Source organism: Phalacrocorax aristotelis, chromosome 8 (genome assembly GCF_949628215.1).
Source record: "Phalacrocorax aristotelis chromosome 8, bGulAri2.1, whole genome shotgun sequence".
NCBI classification, from domain to species: domain Eukaryota; kingdom Metazoa; phylum Chordata; class Aves; order Suliformes; family Phalacrocoracidae; genus Phalacrocorax; species Phalacrocorax aristotelis.
The window spans coordinates 43,018,601-43,038,198 of NC_134283.1; the positions used below are offsets into that span (position 1 = coordinate 43,018,601).

The following is a 19,598-nucleotide window of genomic DNA, read 5'->3' on the forward strand; positions in this document are numbered from 1 at the left end:
CTGTTATAATTATTTCTGTAATATCGTAATTTATGTGGCATGAAGGAGCGATATTCTTCTGCTAAATGAATTCTCAGCTACTCCTTATCGTGGTGTGAGCCGACTCACTGCGCGGGGAGAAAAAAGTAGCTGGAGAGCCACCTTTCACAAACGGAGACCTATTTCTGACTAAATCACACTCCACTAAAATCAATTTACTGAAACAATAAATTCTTTTACCCTGTGGAAGATACCTGGAGATAAAACAGCTCATGAACAAATAGCCATCAGGGCTGCAGGCTGTGCCATTAGCTGATTCACAAGCTATAAACCTTGGAGTCTACTTTTCAGTAAAAATATTTATAAACAAGCAAAATTACTGGTTTTTTGGTTTGTTTTTTTTTTTTAAAGAAAAGCACTTGTGAGATGATGTAGGCTTATCTCTTAGTATCTTTGAAAAACTGAGAGTGAAGGGGTGCCAGCTCCCTGATGGAACAGGGGTTTTGGCGCATGGCACGGGGACTGCGGGCTCCCAAGATCTCCTTCCAGCTCAAAGACCATCTCTGCAGCTTGCCCTGGGCGAGCCATTTAACCTGCCTGCCTGGGCTTCTGCCTCTGCAAGCTGTGCAGAGGATCCTTCCTCCCTCAGAGGCCAGGAGAACTGAAGTAATCTGAGGATAAAAAGCACTGGCTAGGTGCTAAAACTGAGTTTAGGCACCTCAGTGCAGAAGGACACTTTGGGAGAAGCAGTTTGCCTCTGAATAAGGCTGGAAGCCGAGCACACATGTGCTCAAGGCACCCGTGGGGACACCAGCCACCCCTGTCCTGGGCTGGGTGCTCCCCTGGACATCCCGGACCCCGTCCCAAGCATCCTTTGCAAAGGTCAGGGGATGACAGACAACCACCCGAACACCATACCAGACCGTCTGGGGCTCCCCCAGCCACCTCTAACCCATCACCTGCAGGCACACAATGCTCGGGAGATGGAGTGATTGTATATTCATCTTTTATCAATGTTATTTATAAACAGAACCTTAATGTAAAATGTGACCAACAAAACAAACAGCAACATACAACCAGCGCGAGCTGAGCATCCGCAGTGAAACGGCTATATATTTTGTTACAAACACAGCCTGCTAATGCACTTAAAAGATTTACAGAAACCAATTATCACCCTTTCTGCCACCCACCGACATCAATTATTGCTCAAATTTAAGATGATGACAAAATGTTTTAGAAGCCGCTTTATAAGCTGCTGTCTCTCTCCAGCAATGCTCGGCACTGACAGAGCTGTCCTAGAGCACTTCTGATGAAAGCCTCCTCACTCCATCCAGCAGCAAAACTCTTGACTATTGCTGGAAACTACTGCAATTACTGCAAGCAATTTATGGAAACAGCAAAACAACGGCTTGCCATAAAAACTGATTGTGCTGAAAAATGTGGAGGCAGAATGTCTAACGCTTCTCCCGCTGATTTCCGACCCTGCTAATCTATACATTAACACGGCTTTCCTGCAATGTCTGTTTCTATAAGGAGTTAAATAAGCTGGGCTTTCCCTTCCAGAGGCTCTCGGTGTTTTCACCTCTGCCCACAACTTAAGAAACTGCCACCTGAAAATATTTCTGGATTTCCTTGCTCGAAGGCTGGGGCTATTTTCACACAAAATTAGCCTGGATTCTTATTTGAGCTGGAATCATTAATTACTCCTCTTCCTCCCCCCGTTCCTTTCAGCCACCTCGCGCTGGGCGGGCAGGCTGCGGCACCCAGCGAACTGCCGCGTCTCACCCGGGCAGGGGCACCGCGGCTCCCACTGCTCCGGGAGCACCCTGGCCGGTGTCGGCAGAGGTGGTGGCTGGGGCGATGCTGGTCACCCAGGAGAAGGGCAGCAGCCTTGCGCACCCACCTCCCACCTCTCCAAGACCCCTGCCGTGCTGCTCAGTGGGTTCTCACCTTCATCATTTCCGAGTGACATCGTTTCTGTGCCTCTTTACCCTCTGGGCTCGCTGACTTGCCCGATTACAAGGCGAGTTCTGCTCTTGCATTACATCAGTGCCTACATTAGCAGCAAGAGCCCACCAGCAAGCACGAGCGTGACACCTGCCTACGGGCAGCTCAGGTGAATCCTCCTCCCATTGATACCAACGGTGTTAATCCAGATGAACAGCGATGTAATTGAGAACAGCTTCCAGCCCTAAATCTGTTCCCAAGATACTTCTATGCCGTACATCAGTACCTCTATTAAATACATCTCTTGCTTGTAATATACCGCCAAGTAGTAGAGGATTTGCTGGTTCATCTATCCAGGCACCAAAACGGTCTGCTGCTGAAATCATTACTTGTGCAATGAGCTTATGATCTCGGCAGAGAACAAAGATTTCAGGCTACGTGCGGATGTTTGTTGTGGGCTGCCGCACAGACATGTTATAAACCAGCTCCAAACTGGCAGGGTTTCTTCAAAACAAGAAAAAAAAAAAATACTCCAAACAAACAGACCTTGAATTATTAACGGGCTAAGCTTTCTCAAGCGATGAGGAAGCCGGGTGAGCCTGGGTGCAGGGGCATGGCGGGGAAGGGGGTGGAAGGGCCACCGCTGCGAGTGGTCCCTTGTGGCTGTGGTCTGGGGGGAAGACACTTGAAAGGGGGATGCCGGGCTGGTGGTTAAAGGAAATGGATCGCACTACAAAAAGAACAGACTCTGGATATCCTCCCGCTGGCCGGGGCTGGGGAGCATCCCTGCGGGAGGACAGCAGCCCCTGGATCCCCCACATCAGGGGGCAGTGGTCCCCGTCGTGGGGCTCCCTCCAAGCGGCTGCACCGGCAGGGAATGGGGCTGTGTCTCTGCCACCACAGCACAGCAGGGAATCGCACCCACAGCCGTTAAAATAATGGAAGAGCTTCAATGACAGATTTTGGGGTGGCCTGCACAGAGGATGGAGCCTGGTGATGGGCACCCAAGGGTGGGTGGCAGCTGCACAGGGACAGGCCCTGCATGGGGAGTGCCAACATGCTGCCTTGGGAAGGGGAAAGAGGGCTCCCCAAACCCTGAAAGGACACTGTGGGATAGGGCTAGCCTTGGGCAAGGACTCCCGGCACTGTTGGGCGGCAGGCAGCCGCTCTCCATGGCGTACATTTAATGGCAGCCTCTGCTCCATCGAGCGCATCTTCCCTGGGGTTACTCTATCAACTTTGGCTTATTCCACGTCTACTTGACCAATCTCACCTCCGCTGAGGGAGGTATCATCTCATTAGCGCACAGACATATCTGAAGTATGCAGTGATGAATTCCCCCCGGAGCTTCAAAAGCAATAAATGTGACCTTTGCATGTTCCTGCCATAAAATACCAGGAACATCTCCAGCTCCCAAGATAGAAGCTGTGGTGGGCATATGTGAGCAGCATACACCATATGGATTAAGTCAAGGGAATACTTAGAAACTTCGACTTTGCCTTCAGCAAAATTGATTCCGGCAACATTTTTAGCAATTTCTTGAGGATTTTCCTTGTGTTTATGAAGTGCCGATCACTGCAAAGGGATCTTTCAGCCTTGGTCTTTGAAGTCTCTCTAGCCCCGCTCCTACAATAGCTTTGGATTTAGTGGAGATCACAAAATACAGCATAAAATCTTAATATAAAACCCAAGATTTTTCTCTAAAAGGAAAGACCTGTGCTGCATGGAGTGGTGTACTCATAAATCTGGTTTGGGGTTTCATTCAGACTCCTTCAGACCCACTTTTTTTACTACCTCATATTGCAGCAGCAACAATAAAACATTTAGGCATGCTTAAATATTGATTTAATCTCTAGCACACAGAAGTTCTTTAAAGAGTACATTTCTACCGAGTACAGTAACAGCTACCAAAGCACCTTACTGGGGGGTTTAAAACTATTTAAAGCTGTTTTATGTGAAAAACTTTTGCTTTTTGGTGCAATTCTACCTAATTGGGAGAGGAGCCGGCAGAGTGCAGAGAGCTGGAGCTATCTGGAGGTTTATCTGATCTCGGTGATAAAATTCCATCCCTGGGGTGACCTAAAAAGGACTGGAAAAGGCATGTGCTATGTGCTACATGGACCAACGTGCTGCGCTAATGCAAAGAGAGATGGATGATCTCATAGGTGTTTTCCAGCTCTCCTCCCCACGGCTCCTCAAGAGCCACTCAGAGATCAGGCTCCTTCTTTGTCATTAAATATTTTGGGAATGACACATTGTGCCCCTGGACTGCCCAGTGACAGCAGCTCAGCTAAACACCCACGAGGAATTTAAACTTCTGCATATCTCTTGACGCTGGGAGATAACTCCTGACTCCTCTGAATAGGAGGAGAAGCTGCAATTCTCCAGTTAAGTCATGTTAATGATCTAAGAGATTAGCAAAGCTGGTTTGGAAATCTCAGTATGTCATTAATGTTGAGGGCTTCCGGAAGAAAGCGCTATTTATGGACTGCTTTCAGACCAACCTAAGCAGGAGGCAATCTTCTGTGTTGGATGGTGAAGGGCATGAGCTCCACGTCCCATCCCCGATGCACCCGGCTCCATGGCTTCTCCCATATGGGAAGCAGAGGGAGCAGAGCCTCCGCTCCGGCACAGCCCAGGAGGTGAGCAGCGATAGATCTGCTGCAACCGCTTTCTTCTACGTGCACCCAAACCCCATCACTTCCACGGGCAGGAAAATGCATCCCCCAAAGAAGCGCTGATGCCCTGCAGCCTCTGCGGTCCAGCCCCCCGGGCAGCACCGGGCACGGCCGGTGTGGGGTGATGCAACTGCGGTCCCGCAGCCAGGAGCGCCAGCACCCGGCCCGCTCCCTACCTGCCAGACCCCGGCTCCCCATGGTGCCGGGGATGGGTTATTAATCAATGCCACATGTTTTCCCTTTCAAGTCACTGGAAAAAATGCACTAGCCCTCGCGCTGCTAGAGAGGTCGGGAGGGCTGGGGGATGGGGCGAGACACCAGAATCCTTCGGGCTGAAGCCATATCCGCAGTGGATTTCACATGCCAAATGCTGGTTTTCAAAGCTACTCTCTCCACAGCGTGTTTAAGGCTCAGCCAGTAATTACAGCGCTCTTTCAGCAACAGAAATGGGCCCCAGAATCAGCTGATGGGCAATGAGGTTCTTTGCGTTGCCTCTGCTGAAATCCCCTGGGTTCATTATTACCATCTGTAGTTGGTTATGGGCTCAGCGGCTTCGTCAGAGACCTGGTCCCAGCAAGCCCGGTACTGTACAAATACTTCCTAAGGACCGTCCTTGAAAAAGGTGATAAAAGACCAGGAGCTGGAGGAAGAAAACTGCAGCTTGCTCAAAATTGCACAGAGGGTCAGCGGCAAAGCACTGGCTGCATCCCGACATCAGGTTCAGGGTGCACTTGCCGGGATGCTGCGATGCCAGCCCACCCCAACGCGCCTGCAAGGAGGTGGGTGTATGGCTGTGACAGTGCTCAAGCTTCCCTCCTAAATCCAACATATTCCCAAGGCAGCGCTGCTGGCGAAGCCGCTTCTCTCCCCCAGCGCGCTCGGGTTTGGCACACGCCAGCCCGAAGGTGATGGGCCGCTCGCATCTGCGGGGACAGGCAGCTCCTGTCTGGCCTGGGGCAGGGGCATCCCTGCCCCGACGGCACCCGTCTCATCTTAACCTTCCATCCATCAGCACGGGAGCTCCACATCTGAAACCCATTTAAGACATTGCATTTGTAACCTAATACTTGGAAGAAATAATAATAAAGCGAGCCAAATTTAACCCAACTGAGCTGGAGAATCCAAATCTCTGCCTGCTGCCTTCCCAGAGACTTATGAAATATGTACAAGGGGGAAATTGAAATAGAAATAATCCTTCTCTGAAGCCCAAAGACACCTCTGACGGCCACCCAGCTGTGGAGATAGCGAGGGGAATGCCGCAGGAGATACAGTGAAAGCACAGTGGAGTCAAAAGGACGCCTGGTGCAGTACAAGCCAGTTTCTTGATGCAGTAATGGCAGCTGCCCAGTGTTAGGAAGGGTGGCTCCTCTGCAAGGCACCCAAGTGGGATGGAGCCACTCGGCTTTGCCCAGGAGCCCTGTCTGCTCTGCCCAAGGACTTGACCGCAGCTGCCAGTATCTCAAAAGCTGGGTGTGCTAATGACAGAGCTAGGCTGCTAATACAGGACCAGTTAATGAGGGCAAAGCTGACTGCGATTTGCAGTGATGCTACGGGCTCCACAACACTGAGATTATGGGAAATCCAATATACAGGATACATATAATAGATAATTAGCCAAACTCTAGAAGTAGCCTCTACAACTTCCTCAAGGTCTCAGAGATCATGGTAACAAAATCTGGTTGTAAATCATGAGACCACCAGAACACACCTTGTCCCACTCTTGAAAGACCTTTGCAACAGCAGTAGTGCTTTGCGTAGGCATGTTTCAGCTTTCACTGACCTCACAAGGTGAATGTTTTATTGTGTTGTTTTTCTTACCTGCGTAGCAGCAGCCATACCACAAACAACCCTTACCTAACAAGGACTGGAAAAGCCCTCCGCAGTCTGGCAGGACTACACACGCACGTGTCTGTGCCAACAAATCTGCCCAGCAGACCATGCTAAGCTCTAGTGCCAACGGTCAAATTCCAAGTCCAGGTACTTGCACTCAACCGAAATGCACTAATGGATTTTAAGAATGTGCAGTGATATAACAGCAGTGATGCAGGCTACATTATGCTGTGATATTGAGAGACACCTGGGAAAGGAGAGACAACCCAGGACCAGCATTTCTGAGAATTACATATTTTGACCAGGAAATCCTCTTGCCTCTGACTCCACTTGCCCAGTTGGGTACAGCTGGAGAAACGTTGGAGAAATGTTTTCAGATGTGGCCAAAGGAAGAGGAGCCAGGGTCAACACACCCATCCCGATCAACACCTCCTCCCACAGTACAGATGCTGCAGCGATGAGTAGGGGAGATGATGATGGTCATGAAATCAAAGCACAGTCATGTGTGATCTGGATCTATTGGTTCTTCTGCAAACCATGCCTCCACAGGGCATGCTGCACTGTTCCTACCGTCATCTGGTTTGCCCCATTCTTCTTGGACCAGGTCTGGAAACCCCTACATGAGTGAGAGGCACTGAAATGCACCCAAGATCCTGCACTGCAGCAATCCCTCTGATCTCTTTTGGAGAGCCTGAACAAAAATCTCTTCTTCAAGGCCTTTTGTTCCACACGATTACTTAAGACTGAATGTCTACTCTAGGATGCCCAAGCAAGGAGAAAAACAACAGCAATACTCACCCATCTCCTTCAGCTCCATATTAACAAGTTCCAACCAGCAAGCATCAAGCTCATCCAGATCATAGCGGCTCACTCCTTGCAAGTAAGTCCTCGTAGCTTCTGAAATCTCGGAGCCAGGCAGGCTACTCGGTGAAACCTGTGAAGGAGAGTTCTCCAGCTGGGGTATGATCCTGGAAGAAAAGAAGGAGAGGTTGAGAATGAGCTACAACTCACCGAAGTGTCCTGTTTCTTGCCACGGAGGGTGCAGCCATACCGTGTACAAACCTCACTCTAAGAGGAAAAGCAAGCCCAGCAAAATCAAAGGGATTTTGTGTGCTCGGGTTGTCTCCTATGCTTTGGATGCTCTGAGGACCACAGCTGGGACACAAGCACTTCCGTGGAGACTGTTGGTCTGAGCACCTTATGCGATGGTTTCAGTTGGGATGCATCAAAACAAGCTGATTTTCAGAAAATGCTGAGCACACCCCGGCTGCCGGCTCCCCTTCCCGGGACCTCAAATGGGCTTCACAAGGCTGGACATCCTCAGTATCATGACCAACTTATGAAAACCTCATCTTTTTCTCCAACAAAACAGTAAAAAAGCTTTTGAGGTCTTCAGAGATAAAAATCATGTAAAACCAGAGAAATATCCACCTTTGACTATGGCAGATGCCTGGTGCTCATGGACTGGGAATTTCCACTTTTCCCAGTGTCCCAGAGAAAATCGGCGGGGGGAGGTGGGAGGATGGCAGCATGGCCCCAGCATCGCACCTGCTGCTGAGAGCCAGCCCGCATCCCACTGCGGAGCGGCTCTGGCTACTGCTGGGCTGGCTTCCTATGTGGCACCATGGCCACGCACCTCAGGCTGCGATCCGGAGGGGACGGAGCAGTCTAGGAATCAGGAATTTGGTTTTTGTCCTGTGCCTCCATCTGCCTCAGTGTATTCTTCCCTGCAGATCGGCGGCATAACATCAAGCCCTTCAGAAATAAACCTGGTATCCGTGCCACATGCAGGCTTTACCACCCCATCTCATTCTTCCTAAACACCCACTGATGGCTTTCGGTATGAACCAGCCCGCACCCCGCAAGGCTCCACGCTGCAGAGCAGCCCCGGGGAAGCACCGAGTGGGTGGCTCTGCGCCGGGCTCTCTGCGGGAACACGCCTGCTTTTTGAGAGCTCTGCAATTCCCCCTCACACCATGAGAAATTAAGCCATTTGTGTTGCTCCCTTCTTCCTTCCCTCCTTGCATTACTACCAGGCTGGTGGCAGCAACCTCCTACATGTTTGGATTCCCGAACCAAACAACTCGACCTATGGGTACAGCCGCCGGCATCAACCTCACGTTGCTGCCCCTGACGTCAGAGGGTTGTTTCTGCCCATGGGGGTTCGCAGAGAGGCTCACACAGGAATACATCAGGGCAGAAATAGCCCATTTGGGAGAAATACACTGTCCTGCCTGTAAAACTGGGAAATCTGATTTAGAAAGCACATGCAAGCAGCTGTTACAAATAGCAATGCTCTTGCCCACAGCCAGTGGTCCTGCTGGCAAGAGAGGACCGTGGCACCAACCCATCTCTGCCCCATCATCCCATATCCCCCCAAAAGGCAGGATGCACCAGAGACACAGGATAAACGTGGCAACAGAGCAAGGGCTTCTGCTCATCACACTGCCATCCCCAGCTCCTCCCACCCACGGGCAGGAGGGCGGCATGCAGGTGCTGGGCTTGGCACTGCCACGCGTTCTGCGTCCTGTGAATACGAGACTCTTTGCCCAGTAGATGAATTTAAGCGCAATGCTCTGTCCTAGTTACACTCGGAAACATGAGCTCAGCCAGTGCCTTCTCCCCACTGTGCCCTGCCCTAAGTGCTCAGCGGGAGCAGAGGCATCTGTCAAGTCCCTCCAGAGGTCTCCGAGGACTGGGGGAAGCCCCAGCTCTGCCAGTGCTTCCCCTCTCACCAGGCCCAGGACCTGACTGCAAGAAAGGCAAGTTATAGTTTGGCAACCAGGAGTCGCCCAGCTTTGCTTGCTGCCCTCTCCCCAGCGAGGCAGGCAGTCTTGGCTGGGCTCTCCACCTCCAGCCCCACTACACCAGTCGACGGACGGGCTTGTGCTGAGAGCTGGTACCAGCACGGGCCCATGGCAACTGTCCTTTACCTACAGCAACAGCTTTCCCATTCATCCACAGAAATTAACTCATGAGAAAAATGAGGTCAAACAGATACGATGGTCCAAACACTGATAGCAACAGTGACTCCTCCAGCCATTAACTCCTCAGAAGCAACTACTGCTGCTTTACTGGGGCACAACAGAGATTGGATCCTGGTCCTGGGCTGCTCAGATGAGAAGCCTGTCCCATTCTGTGCAGGTATCCACTCCCCAGGGCACCATTTGCAGGCAGAGCAACCCCTCATTTAAAACATCCTCCAGCCAAGCCCCTGTGACCAAACCCCATGTTGCAACGTAGACTTCAGCGCCGCATTCACACCGTGCCGGGCAGCACTTCGGCAGGCTCGGCAATGGAGAATGTCCCACGGTGGCCTGCGAGATTTGTTCTGAGCGCTCTCTAGTCACAACCACAGGGACGGGGAGAGGAGCTGCCTCATCTGCTGCAGACTCCCAGCACAGAAAGCGAACAGGCGCTGGCTGTCAGCTCTTCTGCCTTTTCTTGGCAACTCTGTGGCAATATGCATGACACTTGCCATGCACACGTCAACAGTGTCATGCGTAATGACATGCAAGCAGAAGACGAGCTGGAAATGAAAAGCAGCCTGTGGTGCCAGCTGACAGATCTCTGCAAAGTTGGGAACTGGAGCTCGCTGCAGTATTTGCACAGCTCACGTTACCTCCCCAAAATACCACCTCCTGGCGCAGATGTCAACACAGAAGGACGCTGCAAAGAAACAAACAAGCAAACAGCAACTCCCTGCAGCATGTCACCCCCTTCCAAGCACCTTCTCAGCCATGTAAAGCCTGAGGATCCAACCCTCCTCTTGCACCAGCACCAGCTAGGAAGCCCAGTGGCCCCGGCAAGACTTTCATCTGCCTTCTGTCCTGATACGTAAGTTAACGTCAGAGCATCGAGTGCCTCGTGCTCTGCGATGTGTCTGGGGCAAAGCCATTATGCCCATCACGTAAACAGCTGAATCGTGGTACCAAATGCTCCAAGGTCTGTAAGCACCAAGGGGAGAAATTCAGGCACAGCTGCCCTCAGGAATGGGACCCTACCTGCCTTGCCCGAGGTCACGAAGAAAATCTGTGGCAGGGCTGGAAAATGAGCCTGGAGTTTCTCCAGACCCAGACATATAGTTTAATTGCCGTCTTCTGCAGTCATGACCATTGGAAGCACTTCCAGAGCCACAAGCAGGAGAAGCAATAATTTGATTGCTTGGAGAGGGAAACATCAAGAAAGGGGTTCTTTTTGCCTCTTTTGCCTTACTTTCCCCACCAGTACCTTGAAAATAGAGATGTGCCCTAACGCCTTGAGGGCATTTCCAAATTTCAGTTCAGGATCTGAAAACAACCCCATGGAAAGACAGCTCTCAGTCCCCAGATTTTAGAATGAGCTCACTGTAATCTAGGACAGGGCTTGGGGATTCAGTAGCATTTGTATTTAATGTAGACAGCAGTAATAACACTGAAACTATGCCTGCTCCGGTCAGGCTTCAGGACTGTCACCTAAGGAGCTCCCAACTCCCTAAAATATGCAGAAGTCATTGGAGCAACGTGCTTTGGTCCAAGGACTGAACCTCTCCTTCCCAGGAGCCCAGGTCCAGCCCAGCTTTGCAAAGCGCCAGGCCCTTCTTACAGAAGAAAGCTCAAAGCTATCGAGAGGAGGAAAAAACCCAAAAATCCTCCAACTGCGATGCGTATTCCTGTTGGAAAGAGCTGTCTGAGCAGGCACAGGGACGGCGCTGAAAGCCTTCATTAAGCCGAGTTACACAAGCTGCTCGCCGAACAGCCGGCTGCAACAGGTGATAGTCTGACACGGGGCCAGCTGGGGATGCTCGGGACGGTGGGAGAAAGGAGCTGCTATTTTTAGCCTGGCATAAAAGTGCAAAGATTAATTCTCTGTGTATGTATCACAGGGGTGGCCTGAACAGGTCATTTACTGTATTGACAGCGACTGAAATGCACTTAGTTTGATAAGGATGCTGACGGTGACTGGAGAAATCTCTTTGCGTTCTCTATGACGGGGTACGTACGATACCGCCCGCCGAGAGCCAAGCGCCGCGTTCCCGGCGCTGCCGGCGTGCAGGACACAACGCCCGCCGAAGCCTGGGCAAGTCAGCCCCGACGTGTGTGTGCAGGCTCTGCCTTCTCATTGCAGGTACCTCGTGGAAAAGGAGTTTTGCTGAACCTAATGCTCAGAGATGGGAGACGAGTGACTCTCCCCGGTCACGCAGCCACCTGCCAAACACCCCCCAACACCCCGAAACCTGGATGTGTGTTTAGACCCTCTCAGGTCCTGGCCTTGCGCAGACCCGGTGATGCAGAGATCACAGGGCGCTTCATGGGATCACCGATGGCAACAGCACCGCCGGCCTGAAAGCATGATGTTCCTAACACTGCCCCGATAAATGGAGTTTGCTTCGGTTTAACAGGAACTGGAATTTACAGAGCGACCCTTTGCATCTCACCATGTCACCGTTGATGAAGATCAAGTGAATTAAAATACAAAGACCTAACGGCACGCTCCACGTGCTCGCTGGCGCTCAGTTAAAAGGTTTGAAACGTGCCAACGCAGTGATGGCAGGTGCCTCCCACCGCCTGGAAACACACGTATCGGGGAGGGTTGATCAGGTGCTGCGGCACTCGGCTACCGCGGCACTGCGCTGCCTGCACAGCTCCTGCCTCACTGCAGTTTGCTGCCCTTACTGATTATTAGTCCTATAAGGAATAAATATTAGTACGAAATGTATCTTCTGAACAGAACCACTAAACTTTGCTCTTGGAGTTTCCTCTTCAAGGGCAGGACCCCGTGCCCCCGCGCCCAGCCGGCAGCACGGGCTGGCATCCCCCGAGTTAATTCAGACTTCAGGATGCCGGGAGGTGTTTGTGCCGTATTCCCACCACTTCAAACGCCAGCAAATGGAGGAGGTCAGAAATGAAGGAAATGCACAAAGAAGGCACCTGGAGGAGAACTTCTAACCCCAAGCCTGTTGGGTGTAACCAAGGGAAAAGATGAAAGCATCCACAGCCCGCCGAATCCCTTGGCATGAAACCTGCCCCTAACCAGCCTCTGAGGCCAACACAGTCACGGAGAAGGAAAGTGCATCAGCTGGAGCCTCCCCAGGCAATGCCCACGAGGGGACATGGTGCCCCTCAGCCCCAGGAATAAAAACGCTGCCATCGAGACCTTACCCATAGATTACACACACCCAGTGATGGCCAGACCCAGTGAGGCTGAAACCTGATGTAGGGTACCTAATCAGAAAGCAGAAACTGCAGATTCAGGATCTGGCTCCTCTTACGCTCATTTTCTACTGACATGAATGTTATGACTTTAGCGTAGCCTAGTTTGCACCAGTAGGAGATGAGAGTCCAGCGCCAGGTCTCAACCTCCGCAGGGACAGCAGTGCCTTTCGCCAGGACACTTTGCCCTGTCGGGTGGCTCTGAGCTGTGACTCGAGCACTGCCAATACCTGCTGCCCATCAGCACCTCAGAAATAACTACAGAACTATTTTTTAATACAGCGAGCAGCCTGAATAATGCTACAAAGACCTGCTGGAAGCCTGGTCCAGATCAAACCCCTGACTCATCTGCAGCACTTGGTTAAACACGAGGTTTTTACGGCTCACAAACAATTCAGCAAACCGTACAAGAGGCTATGCCTGCTCCTATGCGTGTCCCTCCCGCCCCGAGGGGTGCAGGAGGCTGCCAGGGGCTCTCACGGGATACCCCGAGCCCCTGGGAAGACCTACCACGATGCAATGCCCAGAGGTGTGCAGCCTCCCGTCAATTCCTGGATTTGCTTTAGTGGGTAAAATCATGTTCCTAAAAAGCAACCCATTCCTCCCTGTCACATGCTCACACACCAGCAAAGAGCTTCTCGGTGTTCAGATACAAAGATCAGTGACTGCAGAGACAGTTGCCTTGGGCTAAGAGAAACGGTGGAAGGAAGAGATCCTACCATTTGCCTCAAGAGAGCAATCCTTTGGAAAAACCCATGCCTTGATTTACAGCAATGTAGAAAACAGACCGTGCTGTCTACCCTTCCTCATCTACAATAACAGCAAGAAAATTTGAGCTGGGAAAGCTGAAAGCTTTGTGCTGCCCAGACACATTGCAGGGGATACACAGCTAGAGAAAGGGAAGAAACCACCGAGGACACCCTCACCAGCCTCTCCTGCCCGTCTGCTGCTGAGCTCCGAGAGCTGGGGCTGGCAGGGATGTCATCAGGGCTTCCCTTTCGTGCAGGAATGGGGCTTAATCCCTCTGGAAGCATCCACGTTTCCAAATAGCTGCTCAGTGGAAAAGGAGAAGCCCAGGCTGGGTGATGGAGACGTCTGCACACGTGCCACCAACTCACACAAATTTGCGGTGAATTTTCCATTATGTATTAATATTCTTCGCATCCCTGTTTCAGGCATCGGTGATCCCATAGGAATCAACGCTTCCTTCTTATTTCTGGTCTTGTTTTCTAGTTCTCCTCTCCTATTCCAGCCTCAGGCATGGTGGGGAAGATGCAGGACTTCCTACCTGCTTCAGGATGGGCAAGATGCCACCTGTGGTGCAGGACGTGGCAGGTAAGGGATGCCCACCGCCATTGCCGGGGTCGTGGCGGGCAGTAGGTTCCCGGAGGCGTCTGACAATACACAGGTACATGCTCAGGGAGATGGTTTTCTAAAGATCGGTGAAAATACCCATTCCTCACCCTTGGTGAGAGGCAGCGGCGTGGCTGTGCTGTGCCCTGGCATCCGCCTCAGCCTGGGAAAGTGCCTGCACCCCCCTGGCTGATGGCACCAACACGGCTGCCCAGGTGCTCCATCGATTTTTCCTGTCTCAGAAAGCAAGACTCAAGCTCTTAATTACTTCAATTACCAGTTTTCCCGTTTCCCTTTATCTGTATTGAAGGGCTTCTGTTAGCTTGTGTAGAAAATTTTCTTTTTTAAAAAAGGCAGAATCAGTCAGGTAAACAGCAAACGCAGTGCTAGGAAATCCATTACTGGGGCATTTGTGAGGCTGCAAGCTCATCAGCCCAGCCTGTCTGTGCTGCCCTGCCATCTCTGTTGGGGCCAGCTCCTGCACAAGCACAGCACAAGAGGAATTTAACGTGTCTTCAAGGGTTTTTCCCATTCCCCCAGTTTTCATGCTTTAGTTATTCATCCCTAGACTCGGTTCAAAGACAGCAAAGCACACACAGCCCCTGGCATGTTCCAAATAAATGGCGACAGTGACACGAGCATCCCTTCAGCCAGGGATGAGCAACCAACCCACCCAGACTGGGTCTGTACAAAAAGCAAGAACATGCTCCAAAAAGCCCCAAACCACCTCTCTCAACCTAAACTGGAGCAGAAGAGTCTTGGGTAGCTACGTAGTTATGAAGCACGTGGGCAATGCAAGATCCTGAGCTTCCAAGGCCCTGTGATGTGCAGAAGGTGTTGAGAGAAGAGAAAGTCTCGTGCGTGATCCTGGGTTGGGGATGGAAAGTGCCACGAGCCTGGGGTAACTCATACCCCAACAGGGAATGACTCAAATTCTCTAGAATGGGCAGGTGGCTGAGGATACATAATCCTGAAGCAGGAAATGAAAACGCTACAGAAACAAACAGCACAGCCTGAAAGTTGATTAGAACAACACAGGTGCGTTACAGAGAATCATTATCCGATTACAGCAACACAAGGATTTTCTTCATCAAAAAACACCTTAAAAAAAAACCCAAGCAGAAACCTACTGCCTGGACCCTGAAGTTCTACTCAGGTAAAAAGCCTGCTTTTACTGAACGTAAAAAAGAAACACTGTGTTGCTGAAGAGCACGGTGAGCACCATGCTTCCCAAATGATGCTGCTCTTGGAGGAAAAAATGCGGCCCTGGGCAACAGCTTCTTGGAGATGCCACCAAACAGCTCAGGGAGCCGTGAGGTGCCCTTGCCCTCCACGCTGCACGTGCTCTTCAATACCATCCCTACCCACTCCCCAAAGTGACCCCCAAAGCCCTGCTCGTCCCTCCAGCCCCTACGGCAGTGATGGGAAGGACAGACATGCCTGGCTCCACGGTGGCACACGGGCTTTACCTGCATCTGAGCACCATCATGGAGCACCCAAACACAGCAGACCCACCAACGTGAGGTAAGTCACTTCTTGCTGCTCCAGAGCAAGCGGCCGGTGAGTTTGGCTGCCCTCCTTAAGCCAGAGCACTCCAGTGAAGCAGCGTCCCATCAGCACCTTGCTGCCGCCCCAGCGACCCGGGACGAGGGCAATGTGTGGCCTCACTGCGCAATACACTACTGAGACAACTCGTTTTCCAAGCAGGGCTCCGATGGTGCGACCACACGCCTTCCCATCGCAGCTACTGGTACTGGCGTTCACTGGTGATGTGCCACCACCAAGATGCTGCGGCTCTTTCTGCACCACCACGGCAAAACACCACGGAGGCAACGCCTCCACCAAGTGCTGAACCATCTGAAGAAGCCCAATTACTCTGGAGGAGCATTTGCTCCTTCATTTATCCAGCCAGCATGGCATTTAAAAAAATATATCTGTATCAATCAAGGGCTTATTTAAACAAAGGGCTGAAAATTGGGACCAGCCTGAAAAGCACAACAAACCTGAGGCCATTAGTCAGAAAGTGGGTCTCAAGGGCACTTGAGGAAAAGGAGTAAGTGGACCCCAACCCTCTCGAGGACCACAGCTATCTCTGGAGAAGATTATGCCGTAATAAAATATACTCAGCAAATTCCCCTGGTTAATCTCATCTCTGTAAACTGAATGCTTCACTTGGCTGAAGGGAGAAGGCATTTTCTTCTATATGCTCCCTTTTAATATACTAGATAGAAATAATTAATCCTGCATAGTGTTTCTCTGCTGAAAATAATTTTATTACAAGGAAGGCTTTAGTCAGTCATCTTCTCTTTACCTACATGCCAGTCTAAATTAGTCTTGTCCAGTGTCCATAAATAAATCCTCTTAGGAAAGTCAGTGGAAAGATAACTCTGCCAGCAACCTTCAGCGGATGCTGATACTGTTCTTGCCGCCAGCTCTGCTTGTGGGGGAATTCTCCTGTGGCATACGATGACTTTAAAAAGGCAATTTAAAGGGATGATTTTTATTTTCTGTTTATTAAAATAGCGCCTAGCAGGCCATTCAGACCAGACGCCCAATCTTCTTATGAATTTAAGCTAATAGATTTTATAGGTGCTATTGCTCCTCGATAGCGGAGCGGAACCTAAGATGTTAGAAAAAAAGCCTGGTGGCACGAGGGCGAAGGATGGGATTGCAGATGGTGGTGGATGGTCACGGTAATGAGCTGCAACCCACAAACAAGATTTTGTGACCCTCAGTGCACCCAGGCCCAGATTTACCGACCATGTTACACTTACTTATTCCACTTCTGTGGCTTCTATTAAAGTCTGTAAAACCATGAGCCAAAAACTGTACTCCCAAAGCTGGGTTCAAAGAAGGAAGGGAATGCCAAGAAGATGTTAAATGGGTTACATTTTAAATTAACTGGCCTGATGTTTAGACTGGCATGCAAGCTGGCTGGAGCGGCTGGATGAGCCTAAAAGCATCTTTAGGATCCAGGTCTTGGTGCTAACGAGTGCCTGTGCGCTCCACCACTCCCCTCCTTGACTGAAGATGCTCCAGGTAACATCGGGCTCTCAGTTACCAGCTCAGGAGCTCACAGCCCTGTGGGCACCCTGCTGTCACCCCTGGCACAAGCCACTGGCAGAAGACCTGAAACCAGAGACCCAGAACCCTGTGGGAGGGACCAAGGGTACCCAGCACCGGCCAACGCATCCTCCTGCGTGATGGAGCAGAGAAAGGGCTGGAGGCGGCTGGTCCCAGGGAGGAGCGTGGTGACACTGCGTCTGGGCAAGCCACTGGCACCAAACCCTTCTATTCGAAAACAAGAACCTCAACAGAATTAAAGCCCTGTTTTTAGTGGGCACTGCTGGGACCGCTTTGTGCAGAAAAGTAAGAATTTGCAGTTATTTCCTTATTGGCTGTTGCAGCCAAAACCCCTCAGGATTTGGCAACAGCCTTTGCAAATCTGCGAAAATTCATATGTACATAACAGAGCAGCTGCGGGAGCACTGCTCAGCCCGAGGGTCAAAGGTGGGGCCGTTCATAGGCTATCCTCATGTCATGGGCTGTAACAAGCACATTTCTAGCAAGAATAGTTGATGGTTTCATCACCACTGCTGCTCATGGGCATGACGGATGACTGGGCTGACTCTAGCCCCTGGTATAACATAAACCTTCAGTAAACTACTTGTCCTAAAAACCTACGCAGGTAGTAAACACTTGGTTCAGCCCTGAAGCTCTCGTTTGCCTTCTTGCTGCTGGTTTGGGAGAACAAAGCAGCTGGGTTTGGCCCCAGGGGGATCCACCAAGCTCCTGTAACAGGAGCACCCGTGCCCAGAAGGCACCCCCTGACTGCCCAAACACCGATGGCCAACGCTCAGCCCTGTGAAGGTCCCTCTGCGGTACCGAAGCAGCACTCGGGATGCTCAGGAAGGGGTTAACGCTGCTTGCAGCAGTGTCCTGCCCTCCGGGTACCAGCAGCCAGTGAGTGTGGCTGCGGGTGACGTAATGCCTGGGTGGCTGCAATGCCTGGGTGGCTGCGCAGGCTGCACAGCCCATCCCTCCTATGCTGGAGATGTGTCAGGGACCCCGCGATGCACCAAGAACCCAGGGATGTGTTGGAGACCCCGGCGTCCTCTGCCAGGCAGGGACCAGCCCAGGACCAGCTCAGCTACACCCACCGCCCCTTCAGCTGTTGTTTTTCCCAGATGAACCCCAGCCGCTCGGCACTTTCCAAGCAGTAAAGATTTTAAATGATCATTATCAGCTTTTAAAGCACCCTCAGCGATCGGGGGGGGGGGGTACAGCGACGGGTGCTGTGCAGCTCCACGGGGCACAGCCTCCCTGACCCACTGCTGCCAGCACTGTGCAGCACGTTTCAGCTGGGAAATTCCTTTTGGCTCCGGGACTGTCCAGGGTCTTGCTCTTTGGGTTTGGAAATCCCCCTGCGACAACCCCATTTCTAGGCAAAATGTCAAGGACCGGGTAGGGTGCCCCTCTGGTGCTGCTGGCAGGTCGGGATTTATACAGGCTGGTTCTGGAAGTTTTGCAGAAATGCAACTGAAGGTCCAAATTGCAATTGACAGCTGCAACAAGAAAAATGCTCCATTTTTCCCCCTCCATGTAATATCTCCTCCAGTAACAGCCTCTAACCCAAGTGGGTCCTTCCAGGCCTCTGGAATAATGTAATCCTCTAAGGAGAAAGTGATTCACTCTTCTTTGATGTGATAAAAAGAGGAAAACAAGTGAACAGGAGGCACTAAACAGCCATCTTGTTAAACCCAGACAGCTTTTCCAATTTCGTTTCTGAGCTGTTTATCACCATATAAAAAGCCTGATACTCAGCAGACTAGATAAAGACCAGAGTGTTGATGTCCCTGCCTTTCTCACGTTTATATTCCAGCCTAAATCTCACTGAGATTTAGCTCAACAAATGAATTATTTAAGTCTCAACTCTGATTCAGTGCCCAGAAAATTATTCTGATGTAGACCGGAGAAGGGACCTGGTAAACAAGCGCTCGGGTGCAGCGTTGGGGAGCTGCAGAGCAGCGTCCGCCTTCCCGAGGTGGAGGAGAGGACGGGCACCATTTCACAGCGGGTTTCATCTGCACAACTTCTGTGCAGAGGAAAACCATGGCTGCACGGACAAACAGCGCTGACCGAGCAGTGGTTTGCTGGTTGGAACAACAAAACACAGATGTTTTTCTGGTTGACTAGACAAAAGCAGCGTCTGGGCTGAGAGCAAAATCACACAGAGTTTCTGATGCTGTGGGAGGATCTTCGTTTTCCTTTCCTCCTTTCCTCTCTCTGCCATTCAGACTTATCAGTGGCATCAAAGGCAGCAGGAGGGGGCTCTGACCCTTCTGGCTCGGAAACCCAGCAAAACACGGCAGCCCCCGGCCCCAGGGCAGCTGCAGAGGATGCTCGGGAAGCATCTGCTCCCCACAGGTGACCAGGGCAGAGCCAGCACCAGCACCCATGGATGCTGCTCCCAGAGCACCACTATCCTACCTGGTGGCCCCTCAGAGACTCGTGTTGCATGCCAACCCTCTCCAAACCGAGCCAGCAGGTGGCTAGTATTCTGCTCATTTCCATTTAAGCAATACATATCCTGGAATTGCTACTAGGGAAGCCAGGGACA

General features: G+C 51.3%; 1 protein-coding gene across 4 annotated transcripts in view; it reads right to left on the reverse strand.

Annotated features, from left to right (window-relative positions):
- Positions 1–19,598, reverse strand: part of JADE2 (jade family PHD finger 2) — an 82,846-nt gene that overhangs the window by 31,720 nt on the left and 31,528 nt on the right. For all 4 annotated transcript variants that reach the window (XM_075102915.1, XM_075102913.1, XM_075102914.1 and 1 more), the window contains one exon: positions 7,233–7,402. In XM_075102915.1, the coding sequence (XP_074959016.1) occupies positions 7,233–7,402 (170 nt within the window). The remainder of the gene's footprint in view (positions 1–7,232; positions 7,403–19,598) is intronic.